Source organism: Acanthochromis polyacanthus, chromosome 19, assembly GCF_021347895.1.
Source record: "Acanthochromis polyacanthus isolate Apoly-LR-REF ecotype Palm Island chromosome 19, KAUST_Apoly_ChrSc, whole genome shotgun sequence".
NCBI classification, from domain to species: domain Eukaryota; kingdom Metazoa; phylum Chordata; class Actinopteri; family Pomacentridae; genus Acanthochromis; species Acanthochromis polyacanthus.
This window is the reverse complement of record NC_067131.1, coordinates 14,406,136-14,420,779: the sequence shown is the minus strand read 5'-3', so window position 1 is coordinate 14,420,779 and position 14,644 is coordinate 14,406,136. Positions and strand designations below refer to the sequence as shown.

At 41.9% G+C, this 14,644-nt stretch overlaps 1 protein-coding gene across 3 annotated transcripts in view; it reads right to left on the bottom strand.

Moving 5' to 3' along the window:
- Positions 1–5,526: 5,526 nt before the first annotated feature.
- Positions 5,527–14,644, bottom strand: part of ntn2 (netrin 2) — a 46,078-nt gene continuing 36,960 nt past the window's right edge. For all 3 annotated transcript variants that reach the window (XM_051939567.1, XM_022220267.2, XM_022220258.2), the window contains 2 exons: positions 9,647–9,721; positions 5,527–9,556 (listed from right to left, as the gene is read on the bottom strand). In XM_051939567.1, coding sequence (XP_051795527.1) covers positions 9,171–9,556; positions 9,647–9,721 — 461 coding nt within the window. In that variant the 3' untranslated portion in view covers positions 5,527–9,170. The remainder of the gene's footprint in view (positions 9,557–9,646; positions 9,722–14,644) is intronic.

Sequence of the window (14,644 nt, the reverse complement as noted above, 5' to 3'; positions counted from 1 at the left end):
CCCTCACCTTTCACATAACATCACATGGTAGCAATCAGAGTGGGCTTTGGCAGACAAATTAGGGCAGTTAATGTAGACCGGAGATCAGTGCAGAGGCGAGGAAGCTGGTGCTAAATGCCAACAGATGGGGCCTGAAGTGGATCAGCTCAGCCTAACGCAGTGTGTTACAGTACAGCCTCGGGTGTAGAGCTGAGAGAGGGCCTGAGCCTGGAGGAAAGAGGAGCATTCTTATTAAATCTAGATCTTTATGAGTGAGAAACTTGGAACTTTGGAGCATGGAAAGGTGTAGAGACAAAAGTTGACAATCTTCAAGCTCCAAAAAAGATCAGTTGTTTTTGTTTGGGAAATCAATTGAACATATCTAGGATTTAGTTTTGTCTGGAACCAGATTTTGTTTGTTTCTGAACCACAAACAGTTTGTGGCTGTTTTGGCTCCTGTTACATTTTCCCTCACTGGGGCTCACTTTTTACTTCAGCGTAAAGACCTGCACTTCTATGGAGACAGCACAACCATGGGTAGAAGTAGAGACAACTGTTTCCTGTCCAGTATGACCTGGTTAGGCCATAAATCATAAAAAAGTAGATTTTCTTTGATTGTTCATTTAAAAAAAAAAAACAGAAAAAAAATCTGGAATCCACATATTGCATAAATTCATACCGTGTTACCAATACAGGAAAGAACGTGTTTCTACATGCTACAGACATTTGACAACTACATTTTTAGCATATTTCCACACTTACTTCCTATCCGCTTTGCCTATACACAGCCTGCAGTTCAGCTGAAAAATCTTTGAATTGTTGTCATGTGACCGTTGGCCACAGCTGCACGACCGCACTAAGGAGCACAGAATTTTTTTTTATTTTTTTGCAAAATGTGTTTTGTAAAAATGCTGTATTTTTGCAAATTTTAGAACAAGCCATGCCAAATCAATTGATTTTGGTGAAATATCGGAATTTTAAGCTTAGAGTTGGTTTCCAAATGGGATGACATGTCACAGAGGAGCAGTTCCAGTGCAGACAGAAAGATGAAAAGTTTCTGATTCTGATAAATGCCATAGTGTTGGCAGTTTAAAAAAAAAAAAAAAAAAAAGCTGACATGCCTTTCAAACACGCCGGTGGATTTTGGGGTTTAAGATATTTAGTCAAGAATATTCCTCTGTGGCTCTGGAGGACTCAGCAACAATGTTTACTCATTTTCATTTACAAAGGAATTGCTTATATGAATTCCAAAAAATGAGTCACATTTATTTTAAATGGAGCTTGCCCACTAGTTCACCACTGAATTATGCATACTTCATGAAATGTTTGGCTGAGATGACTGATGCAACTCAAAGCCAATTCAGTGTGGATACTCTTCAAATGGCACATTTTCACCAATCGGTCTTTCATCGCTTCTAAAATATGAATGAGTAATGCTCTCTGAATTCTATTAGTTCAGAATGTATTGGTCCTACGAAATGCTGCAGTTAAACAGGTTTGATTGAGCATATGTACTGCGAAGGTGATTCATTCATTTGACCTGGATCTCACAGTAAGACAGGACAAATCCACTATTTCTGTCTTCTCTATTATCTTGTCCAACTACTCTGTCTTTTAGAGAGTGTGAGGAGAATAATCCTTTCAGGCTTTATCAAAACTATAGCCGAGATGCTCTCTGATTTCTGTATCCAATCTTTATCCAGAACCAAAATGCCTGCCCCTGGCCTGATCCTGAAGTATTCCACCACAATCAGATGAAGCATTCCGAGCCAATCAAAACACTTCAGCACAGTGACCGTTCTTTTCATACTTGATTAAATGTGCTTGTGTCCACACTGAAGAAAAAAAGCACACTTATTCCTCAGTCCTGGAGCCAGGTTTCTAAATCTTTAAACAATGCTACTAAAATGTGCTTTAATAAGTGAGACAACTCACAAAGGGCTTATGCAAAACTTACCAGTGTAATTTCTATTTGTCCATCTGCACACAATCCGCTTTTTGTGATCACTTTAATACACGGGCAGCAAACACACACACACTCACACACACACGCACACACACACACACACACATTCCTCTTATGTTACAGGCTTTGAAGAGGCAGACTCATCCCCATTTTCAACAGTACCCAATCAAACACAAAGCTGAGGGGCGGATTAGGAGCAAGCTTGTGCTGCACAATGCTCCTATCAGGGACCACACTGGTTTTAAATTACCCCCTATTCCTCACTCATTTTCAATCACTCAATAGCCCAATAAAGTTTGTTTCTCCAATAAAAAAGACAAAAAAGAGTACACCGAATCCCAGTTTTGTGCAAGAGCAGCCCCCTACAATCCTTGACACTGTCTGTCTGTGTCTGGAAAATTGTCCGCAAGAAGTAGCGTGGATGTGATTTTTAGCTCATTTGTGGGGTAAAATATCGGATGGGTTAGAAAGTGAGAAGAAGACTTTTGGAATGGGTGCAATGCGCTTTTGTTTTCAGAGTAAATGGAAAAAATGGAAAGATGGAAAGATGAAGAGATTGAAGGATGACAGATGTGCGAGCGGAGGTGTGGTCATTGTCACGCATGTTGTCAGTTCCAGAGGGAGTGGTGTCTCTTCAGACGACAGCTGGTTTCACTCAGGGGGAAAAAAAGACATGCTGCAGAGAGAGAGAGAAAAAGAGATCAGACCTTCACCACTGAATATTTATGATCTTGGTCCACACAGATTTCTCGCCACATTTTTTGCGGTTTTCAGGGGGGTTAGTACTTGGTGACCCACACACACTTACTGCCTCACAGACAAGCATACATGAGTGTTCACAGATACACTCTCTGTGAGGGGAAAAGACATAGAGGGGAGGGGGGGGGGGGGGGGGAGAAGGAATAAAAAGGGGAAATAAGTCACAGAGATCATTAGAATGGAAAAGTCGTGAATGTGGCGAAAAGTAAAAGAAGGGAAAGGAGAAGATTTAGGAAACAGACCTACGCACACATAGAGAGACCCCATGCTGGAAAATGCCGTTGTTGAGCTTTGAAGCACAGTGGTAATGAGGCTCCATTTAAAGCCAATGAAGCCGCTTTGGCAGCTTATGAAAGCACGATTGGTAAGCCCCCCTCGTCTACCGCTGGGTGTGTGTGTTGCTGTGGATGTGTGTGTCGGTAGGATCGACGGGGGGAAGAATGGACAGTATTTGGCCTGATCTGTGCTGGTCTTTCTCTCTGAGCAGCACCTCTCTCCCAAACCCAGCAACTCTGTTTATTCTACAAACACTTTGCAAAACTTTTTATCATAGCAGTGATTGATATTGAAGCCTCTGAGAGCCCCTCAGCTCTTTATTCAAAGATCTGTATAATGAATGCATTTATTAAAGTGGACTAGGAAGAGAACAACGTTTTTTGGCAAGGATAGAAGAAAAACAGTCACATGTGTTGCAAGATGTTGGTAATAATAAGGAAAAGGACAATTTTAGAAAATAATAGTTGGCACTATGATTTGTAGAGACAACTGAAGTACTGGGTAAACTGCCATATTGGAACATATAGTGTAGCGGAGGTCTATTAAGGGATGTAAATGGGGCCGGTTGGCTTAAAAGACTTTCAGGATACACTTTGCAGACTTTTAGCAGGATTTGAGGTAGACTGAGATATGGAGAAACAGAAAAAAAAAGCTTTAACATTTTTCTGAAGATTTTCCAAGTCTGAGAACTTACTGTGAGGGAAAAAAAGGAATTGTTTGTCCCCAAATCGCAATTGTGTGACAAGAGTGTTGATAGGAAAAGCAGAAAAGAGATGCTGGTAATCCATCTACTAGACGGTTTCAGTCAGTTTTTTAGCCTCAGCACAGTTTCCCTTCAAGATGTGTAAAAGCTGTGTAGCCACAGTGCGAAACGTATCATTTTCACCAAAAAGGCTGTAAAAATGGGAAATGTTTTATAGGGGCTATACTTGCATTGGGACTCATCACCGTAGCAACCTAAAAAAAAAAACAACCGGAGCTTTGTGTTTAGTGTTCAAATGGGTGCATTTCTGCCAACCAAACTATGATCTTTTTCTAAACCTAACCAAGTAGATGCATGGCATAAACAAAACAACAGTGACTGAAAATTAAAGTAAACAGAGGCTGAAAATGCAGCCAAGTGTAAAAATAATACAAATAAAGAACGATGCCACACAGGATTCAAGCTCCAGTTTCTTGGGTTAAAGTTGTGATTGATGTTAAAGCCTTTATAGGCAAGTCATGCCATTCAGCTCCTATGTTAGTATCGCCACTGGGAAGTTATTTTAGGCAAGCAAAACCAGGTTCGTACCTAAATTAATAAGGAAGGACTCATAATTGTAGTTTTGATGGTCAACAAGACATATAAACTCCAAGTATATAGTCATATCTGATCAAAAACATAAAAAGTTTACCTCAAAATAAGGTTCAAAATCAGTTGTTTTTTTTGTTTTCTGTCCAGGTTGTACTTCCCCAGATTCAGAACACTGAATTTGAGTCAGTTTAACAACATGATTGGTTGGATGTTTCCTGTTTTGGCTGTTGCAAAGCAGATGACTGGATTTGTTGGAGAGAGGAGCAGGACATGTGTCAATCAGCTGAATTATCCCATAGATCTGTATTCTGAATTCTTTAAGTGGCATTCTTTTTTCTTTATAAGATCTCTGTTCATGCCGCCATCACCCTTCTAACCTCCTCATGTGGACTTTATTGCTCTTTTACACGTGACGTACCATGAACACATGCCAACAGAAAAGAACGAGCCAAAAAAATAAACTGTATATGTAAGCATCTTCCAGTTTTACAGTCTTTATTGTGAAATCAATACATTTTGCACGGTGAACCAAGACTGTTTTGGAATCTCACAGGACCATAAATCTGGATTTTCGATGTCCATTTGGTTGCAGGCAGTTTAAAGTGTTTGGGGGTAGTGGGAACTGTTCGCAAATGGTAAAGTGATGGGAGGCCAGGATGTCCAGGAAGGATGTGACTGATGCAAAGACATATGTCAGTGTTTGTGTGTGTGTGTGTGTGTGTGTGTGTGTACATTTGAGCAAAACTCTATTCTCAGAGCCTTGATGGAGATGCCTGGGGAGAGTGATGATAAATGGTTGCTTTCCTGTAATTTACCTTCAGGAGAATGGATGGAGCTGGCCTGTTTGGTTAGAGGGTGGGGAGATGAGGAAAGAGGAGACTGTAGGTGAGAGCGAGGCGAAGAGGAGGAGGGGGCGGGGGAGGGAGTACGGAGTTTCCTGCTTTGGGCCTGACTTCGGAGTTGGGTTTCCTCCAAGGTGAGGTACACATTAAAGTGTGTGTGTGTGTGCCTTATTGTTTATTTACAAAGCTTTAGCTCTTGCTGTGTTCTTAGAGGAGGGGAGCCGATCTACCCAATACTCTCCCCTCCGAGTCCCCGTCCAGCCCCTGTGAGTGGAAACATACCAGAGCTGTGCCCACTCTATGTGAGCATACTTTCCAATGGGAAACACACACATATCAATTTTATATCATTTCCGCAGCTCAGGCTAATGGCAGCTATTAAAGAGAAAGATGATCAACACAACACACAGTTCATTAACTAATAATTTATTTTTTTACCATTTAGATTAAAAAGTCAGTGGTTCATTGCCTTGGAGGAAAATGTACAAGGAAGACTTTGATATAACAGAAGTAAAAAGCAGGGCAGGACTGAGGGAAGGATCCCTTTGTTCCCCAAGAAAGGTAGCTGGACTTTTTTTTTTTTTCTTTGCGTGGTGAGTGAACCATTATTCCCAAGACATTAATGTAACAGAACGTGGTGGGCTGTTGTGTCAGTTTCCATCTGTGTGTCTATGGGAAAAGCAGAGGGTCCAATCAGTCACTTTTTTTTTTTTTACTCGCTTCACCTCAAAGTCATTTACAATTGGCCGGTTGTTGTCTGGAAACAACATAAAACAAAACAAGAAAAAAAAAGGAATACATTCTGTGTAATATCTGAACCACATCTTCTGGTCGTGATCACAAAAGCATATGTTCCTGGTTTTCTACATCCATATAACATCCATAATCATCTGGTTTTGTACATCCATACATGTGAGTCCGTCCTGGGCCGGGGTGACGCTTTACAAAACATAACTGGCAGCGGCAGTTCAATACATATTTACAACATTAAAAATGCATCAAGACTTATTAAACAAGCCAAAATGTGTGGATGAAAGTGGGGGAAAAAAGGGCGCTCGACCAGGAAAATGATTATCCCTCGTAGACTGCTCTGACTCCTCTACACAAACAGCTGTAAAACTGACAAACTTTGTTCCACCCGCCGCCCCGAAGAGAGCTTTCTCACCCCTCGGTTCATGTGCATATCACTTGTTTCCTATTAATTAAACACACAAACTCACATGCATACACCTGTGAATGCTATAAATGCGGTGAGTTGGGGGGGCAAAGTAAAGCAGTTATATGGCCTCAGTTCAACTGCCAAGCTGCTGGGCTTGGTAATGTAAAACAACAGGACGGCGCTCCCTATGAGGCTCGCTAAACAGCTTTCACGAGAGCTACACTTCCACCCCCCTCAAACTGAATTTGGCGGATTCTAACCTCTTATCTTAAATCCAACATTCAGGGTGGGCACTTGAGAAAACGGAGAGCCAGTAGAGAGACGTCTGGGCTCTTTCTAATTGAGAGAACATTAAGGACGCTGCAGCTCCTCCACAAGTGTGCAGATCGCCAGACAGGCCTCACGTAATAAGACCATCCATCTTAACGTGTCACATACCAAAGGGTGAAGACACTGGTGCTACTGTAACACCACCTGTCTGACAGCCAACACACAAATAATCGACTGTTTGGTTGTGCGTTTTTGTGAAATTCCATCAGTGGGGATGTTAAACTTCGATGCTTGTCATCTTTGCTTTTTTTGTCATACACCAGATCTCATTTTGGTTATGAGTTTGTTTTTTTTTGTTTTTGGATTAGAATACAACAAAACTATGTGACAGACAGACATAAGCATGAAGAGTCACAAACATCTAGTCAAAACTCACCCATCATGCCATCCACATTCTTCATTCTGCTAACATTATTCCATAAGCGCTCGCAGTCAGGACGCACACCTGCGTGAGCGCGTTCTTCGCAGTTCGACTTACATTCTCAGGAGAAAACGAGAACTACAGTGCAGTACTATACAGCACAGAGGAGCCTCGCGGCCTCTTTACTGTGCTGTCACTTATCTAAGACACTAAATACACAACATGCAAAATGGGTTTAAAAAAAAAAGCGAGTTCGGGGAGGGTGGTGGCTGACACGGAGACTAGAGCAGAGGAGAGACACTTTTGGAGGAATGACAAACCAAACATACCGCCGCAACCAAAGGAGCGTAACCACGAGCTAGCATGAGATGCCTGTAGGCACACTCGCTGCTCCTCTGGCCTAATGTGCCCCTCAAAAACTGTGTGTTTATCTTGTACTCTATTTAAATAAATTGTAATGTCCTTTACAAAATGAAATAACAGCAAAAGGCAGATAAAAAGCTTGAGAGCAACCAGACGGGTCTCTCTGTGGTTTACGGCCGTCCTGACTTTCATAGTCTCTTAATTGAATTTAAAAACTGACTATGCTTATTTGGCAAAGGATGATAGGGTTATGCGTTAGGGTGGGCAAGTGGTGGAAGATGACATGGGAAGTTTTCCTTTGGATCTTGATGCTCATATTGGTTTAGTTCTTTCTCTGCTCACTGTAAGGTTTTGATGGACCAGCAAAAACCACAAACATGCAAACATAACAAAGCACATGAGGAATGAAATATGATCCTCTCATGTCATAATACAATCAGTGAGCACTAAAAACTTTCCAGCCTCATTCATTTTGTCATAATATACTAGAGAAAAACACAGCTATGTTGTTTATCCGGCTTGTTTTTTTTTCTTTTCTTTTCGTTTTACTGCATGAAAAGGAACTCTTGTTTCAATCTCTTATTTTGGCAAACAAAAGTCTGCCAGTCTTCAGACACAAATGTTCAGACATTTAAAAAAAAGAAAAAGACATTGGCCACACAGCAACATCTGGAAGGACCAGTACCCAGCGAAAGACATTATCCATAAAGCAAAAAATTCTCCTCGGAAATGTTAATATTGTTCTGAAATTCCAGCCATATGTCCACACCGCTTCATCTTTCTTCCATGAAAAGTGACAAGCAATGAGTCATGATGGTGATGCATGACTTTATAAACCACTCATGAGACAGACTGGTGGTGAAGAGGCGCAGCCCCGGAGGCCTGGAATGTGACTCACACATGCCAATAGGATTTGTTCTGCTTGGAATGAAACAAAAGGATATATCTGAAATAAGGATACGGCTGGGATACGAATGGATGAGATAACAAGTAGCCACACGGAGAATACAAACTCTGTTATGAGCAGTGGCATCGCATACTTGTAGATAGAAGAGCCTACATGAGCAGTTTGTTCGGAGGGCAGCAGCAGAGGTGGTGCGATGGAGGTTTGCTGTGGAAAACGTCCCTGCAAAGAGAGCCCTTGGTTCCTCACAGGACAAGAGTTTTATTCATACAGTCCAATGAAGATACTGCAAAGACCTGGAGCAAGTAGGCCCATTTTATATGAACATTTGAACAGCTAATGTTGAAAAGGTTTGTTAGGTGGTCCAGCTTGTGTTTTTGTTTCAATAATGAAACCTGAAGTGGCCAAGCTGAAGGTGTGCAGCTTGTCTTGTTGCTGAAATCAGTTCAGTCTCTGAAGTGACAAACACTGTGGAATAAAATCCCCAGAGAAGGTGTGAGCACTGATAGTCTGACGTGGGAGGACTGAAACAACAAAGTGACAGGAGACAGCCTTGAAAGAAGGACGCTGGACGTTGGAGTTTTGTAGTTTGGGGGAGGGGGACGAGTGGACATTTCCGCTGTCGTCGTCGAGTGAGGGAATGGTGCCTGCTTTTGTCTACAATTCAAACCCTTTTTAATGGTCCCTTTTTAAGGCAAACCAATTGGACAAAAAGACAAGTGGCATTACAAAGACAAAACTCAAAAAAATAAAATGGAAAATAATTATACAATATACACAAAACGTGGTCCTGAAAACAGGTAGGGTACATGCAGTCTTTGTAATGTGCAGTGTTCCCACGATGGACAAGGAGAAAAGGTTTCAGGGGGAGGAGAACAGTCAGGGTTCATGAAGGTGTGCGATGGAAGGAGAGGTAGGGATGGACGCTGCTTCCCCATCATGCTTTGCTGCACTTCCCCTTCTTCTCCTTGCGCTGGAACTTCCTCAGACGTCTCGTCCAAACGTCCCTCCACTGGATCACCAGGCTGTTCTTATCAGCCACCAAGCCTATGCGCTCCGCCCCTGGACTGGTGACTCCACCTCCCGGCCCAACTCCTGGTCCTGTCCCTGTTCCTGTCCCGCCTTCGCTGCCGCCCATCACCAGGAACCGCTTGCTCATCTGGATCTTGGGACATTTGCATGCAAGGTCCTTCATGTGTACCCACAGGATGTTGTCGCCTCGCTTCAAGGGTTCGCCGCGGCTCTTGTACACCGATACCACACTAACCGAGAACTTGGCCCAGTCACCCACCGTCTCCATGTCCAGGACGTTCACTTGGACCGCTGAGAAAACAGAAATATGCTCAGGTTAAAACTCCCAACACTTTTCATCTATTAATTATGCCTTGCCATGACAACCAACTCTGCTCTCACCATAATCCTTTTTGCAATATTTCTTCATGTTGATCTTCAAGTTGCCCTTCACTGGTTTACAATAGGACTCACAATCTGCAAAGGCAAGGAGAACCAATAATTAAAATCTTATTGAAACTTTCGTGCTCGGAGTACTTAGCTGTAATGGAAAGTTAGGGTGTCAAAACACTAAACTGTTATGTCGTGTGAAAACACTAATAAACACACTCAACACCATCACCATAAATCACACGCACTTGTTTCTGCACATGGAGGCAGGCAAATGTTTTCACATAATTACACATGGATTGAAGCTGCATCTGCTTTTTAAATTAAGATTCTCATGTTGCTTTGTAACTCGGTGGTGAGTTTGCTCACAGTTGCCATCGTGTTGATATACTGTATGTCCACTGACAGCGCCAGGGACTGCAAGGAAAACTGGAGCAGGTTGAACAATGTTGAGCTTGGTTTGGTTTTTGTGCGCTAAAACACAACTTTTGACAAATCACACATCAAACCCCTGCAACAGCCAGTGCTGGGAGGCAAGTGAAACATACCAGAGGAGCAAAAAGTGTTCAGTCTGACATGTTTTCTGGAGTCTTGAGAAAAGACAGAGCGCGATGGAAGCAGGTCATGGTTGGATGAATGTGAATAGGCCTTGGCTGCCAGCATGACGACTAAGACCACACATTGTAGAGATGACCTCTGCTGACCATTCATAGGTGGGGTTTGCTGGTGATGAGGTGTTACATTTATGATTGTGACAGTTAAAATTGATTTCTTGGCTGATTGACCAAAATCTCAGATCTCCTCGTGACTGACGCAAAGAGCAGCCATTGTTTTGTTCAGCCGTCAAGTATATTTTTCACATTGGCTTTTCTTCAAATGCAGATTTGGGTCAAAGAGGTGGCCCGCAGTGCTGGAAACAGATTTCCCCTGAATTTCCCTATTTTTTATTTGAAGCCAGAACCTCCTCTCCCAGTTCTACCATCCACAGCGTACCTAAGTGAAAAAATTCCTGAATATATTTGTAATTTGATGTTGAAAATGGCTTTGTGCAACATTTTCAATCACCCACGAAAGTTGTAGATAAGTTAATACAGATATAGAAGACTTCAAAGACTCGAGCGCACATGCGTGTAATTATTTCCCATAGATTGTTTTCTTGTGATCCTGAAATATTTATTTTGCCATCTCGACTTAGCTTCTCTGTGATCGTGAAATACGTTTTCCGTGAGCTGAGAGCCGAAGGAAACAAAAAAGATCATCAAAATTAAATGAACTTTCAGAAACAGATACAAGTACTCATGGGCAAAAACAAAGACAAGAATCTTTTAGAAAATTTAAAGCATCATGCTCAGGGTAACTACTGTTACTGGAGTTGAGACAAGAAAGAAAAACTGTTGATCATTACGAAGGCTCTGCTGTGCTTGACTGGATGCCACTGGATTCTGTGAACCGTAGAATTTTGGATCCACTTTTCAATTTCAAAACTATGAGAAGGACACTAAGTTCAGAAAAAAATCCAAAAATGATGGACTGAAATTGCAGGGAATACCATGAAGGTCATTTTTTTAGTGACGGGACATGAAAAGCTGACCGTGCTGCTCACTTGGAATGTCAGGGCATGAAACTGAAAAACCACATGCTGGTAACTGGACTGGTATCTGCGGTCAGGCCTCTCATTGCCTTCAAAAGGAAAACCATTCAGTCATGTTGCTTTCCAAAGCAAACCAAATAAAATTGCTGGACACGAAATATCCCAATTAGAAAAAAAAAAAGAGAGAGTCGTGAGAGAGAGAAATTACGCTTTCAAGGATGTTTGAGTGCAAGGGTGTTGCATTGTTAGTTTTTTTGGGGAAGGACCGAGGAGGAGGAAGAAACAGGGGACCGAGGAGCCCATAAAAATGTCCAGGAGGCTTGGCTGTATATCAGAGCGCTGGAGATTTTATTAGCCAGAGAGAGGACAGAAAAGGAAAGAAAGGGAGAAAGAGCAGACGGCAGCTTCCAATAACCCCGAGACGGGTGACGTTATAAAAACGATGAGTGGAAGAGTAGACGTGGACGGGTGCAGAGGTGTGTGCGTCGATGGGTTTGTGCGTACTGCATGTATGTGCTGCACATTATTCAGTCTTTCTATAAATTATGTTAAATATTATAGCTTGCTAAAAGGGCTTTTCCATTATAAGCAAGCGTGTGGTTTTCATGTGCAGATCATTATCATGTAAGTGTGCACGCAACTGTGACAGGCATGCATTTGTAGGAGATGTGCATGGGTTTCATTAGGAGGCTGACAGTGTGCGTGGGTCTGTTCTTGTGTGTGCGCGGTATACAGTGGCTGACATGGTGCTATCAGTGGTGAAACGCTGGCTGGCTGTGGGACAGTATATGTTTTCCCATGAAGAGTCACTCACTGCTGGCTGTTCACCTGGAAAAGCTCTCGGTGAATCGCCCAATGACCCAGAAGACCAGCCCAGTGAAAACACGCACAATTGGCTCCAGGGCTCTTGATGCCCCTCTTTCCCTTGAGCCCCTTTCACTGTGCCATGACAAGGACAAATTGCATCCACCGCCCCTTGCACAAAAAGATTTTGGGGCCTCAGGTTTGTGATGGTGAAGCTCATTCTATGGTAGTTTAGGAAGCAGAGAGATGGGGGAAATGCTCTGGTGTGTTTGGTAGAAGCTGAGGTGAATTGACAATCAATGACTCTTGTGTTCTTAGACCCTAAGATTTTCCCAGGGAAGTAGTGAACAAGAAAAGGCTAGACTGTGCTTTATATTCCAAAAAGGCCCAAGTAAAGGGAGGACAGGTAGGATATAGAATTAGAGAAGTTACATATGAGGAAAGAAGTTGCAGAAATATATTTAAAATGCATTTATGTTGAAAGGGTAAATAGTTGGATAATAAAGCTGGGGCCACTGTCATGTCTGTACAGTAAACATGAGCTTGAAGACAGCAACAAGTTAGTCACCAAAAACAAAAGTAATCCACTGGATATTTAGCTTTTCAGTTAGCTCAACACCTCCTTCAGGAAGAAGACTTTCTCTGCATTTGTGACATGGAGCGAAGCAGCAGTTGACAAAGAGATAAGTGAGCTTTCTATTGCTTCTAACTTTCTGTCTGATATCTGAGTTCATACTACAGCTGTCGTCTTCTTGTCCCAGTTATAAAATCAGTGTTTTAGCATAGCTGCCATTTAGAAATGGCTCTGAAGTAAGTGCCTGTGAGCATCTAGTCTTACTGAGCTGTATTTCAGTTCTTATTTCGTTCATCAGGTTGTCTGACAACAGGAACAGAAAAATGTGTAAATGAAACAGGTTTATTTTGAATTCAGGTGAATTTAAAGTCAGCGCAGAGAAGTAAACAGATGTTAAGGACTGACGTGGCTGAGTTTAGGCTGCACTGGATCATAAAAAGTGATTTGAAAACACAGTGACCCACCTAGTCCTTGTTTATTGGTTTCAGATCAGTCTTAAAAGTTCTGCCATCTCTGAAAGTCCCTCAGCAATACAGTTTCCACAGAACTCTGGCTTGTGGTCACACAATGTAATCTAATGCTGATGCCAGCCACAACAGTTAGCTGTGACATAGCCATCAAAAAAAATAATCCACAGGATATTTAGTTTCTCAGATGCTGGGAATGCATGAAGACCCATGTGTTCACTCTTGCAGGCAACAGTTGGACATTTGATAGCTTGGCTTGTGGCTTTGTAGAGTTAGAAGCAGCAGCAATAGAAAGTAAACAAACCTGGTGGATTCTGAGGCAACAGCTACTTCTGAAATGCTCACCTTGCAAGCAGCAGGCAATGAGTGGGCAAGATTATACAAAGACGAGGTTGAAAACTATTGGTTCCTCGGACGAGCCCCCAGTTTTTACATAGAAACTGACTGTTAGGCTTGGAGGTCATCTACTTGAGGAGAGGGTATATGAATTGCAGTATTGAATGTCCTAATATCATCACAGCTTTTATTTTACAACTTAAAGTTTTCTAAGACATACAAAACTGAGAAAAAAATACCATTCTACATTTTGTAACTTTCAATATTTACCGTAGAGAGCGGTATCAATCTTCAAATCTGACTCTTGGCTCTGAGCTCTAAGTAAATACGGTTATTTCTGCCTCTTAATGCCAACCGTTTTTTTTTTTTTTCATTTTACACTATTAGATTTAATTGGAGATTTCTCTGCAGTTACAGTAGACGGTATACATTGAATGTGTGACCAAGTTTGGCCTTCAATTTGAGCCGAAGTCTCAGCCATTATAAACATCACGAACTCTATAAGTCAAACCCTCAAACTGTGCAGTATTTAACCTTTGAAACGTAAGAAGGCATAAGTCAAAAGTTGAAGCCAAGTCAAAAACTAGAAGATTTATGGTGACATTCTGAACATAAATATAGAATTTTTAGAAGAGAAATAATATAAAACAGTGAAACTATTTTCCTTTGTAAAGCACAATGTGGGGGGGGAGAGACAATCTGTAGATTGCATGATGATACATGTTATAAACTTACTAATGAATCATTATTTCCAAATCAACACCATCTTTCAAATCAAACAGCCGCAACATGAAAAATAAGGACAGGAGTAATTGACCGGAGCCTAAATTGGAAACTTAGGAGTGACTGTACAAATTTCCCCCCAGTCACTTGCCAACACTCTCTTCACACCTCAGAACTCTCCCCTCCACTATATCTCCCAGCTAAACTGTAACTAATCGCCTCTGCTGCCTATCTGCCGGCCTTGGCTTTTAGCTGCAGATATACTTCGAGCACAGCGAGGCTCCACTAACTTCAGGCTAGCGGTTGGGGAAAGTGTGCCAAGGACACAGGTTTTTAAGACAATGGAAAAATTCTGCCTTCCCCAGTGCGCTCGTTCTTTTTGCACAACTTCAAAAGAGCAGACCCGCCCTCCATTAATATTTATTCCACACCTTAAAACTTGTGTCCAGAAATATTAAAAAATATGTTTTTGTTCCTCTCATAAAGCAGTCGTCCTTATGGGCGAGGTGCAGTGA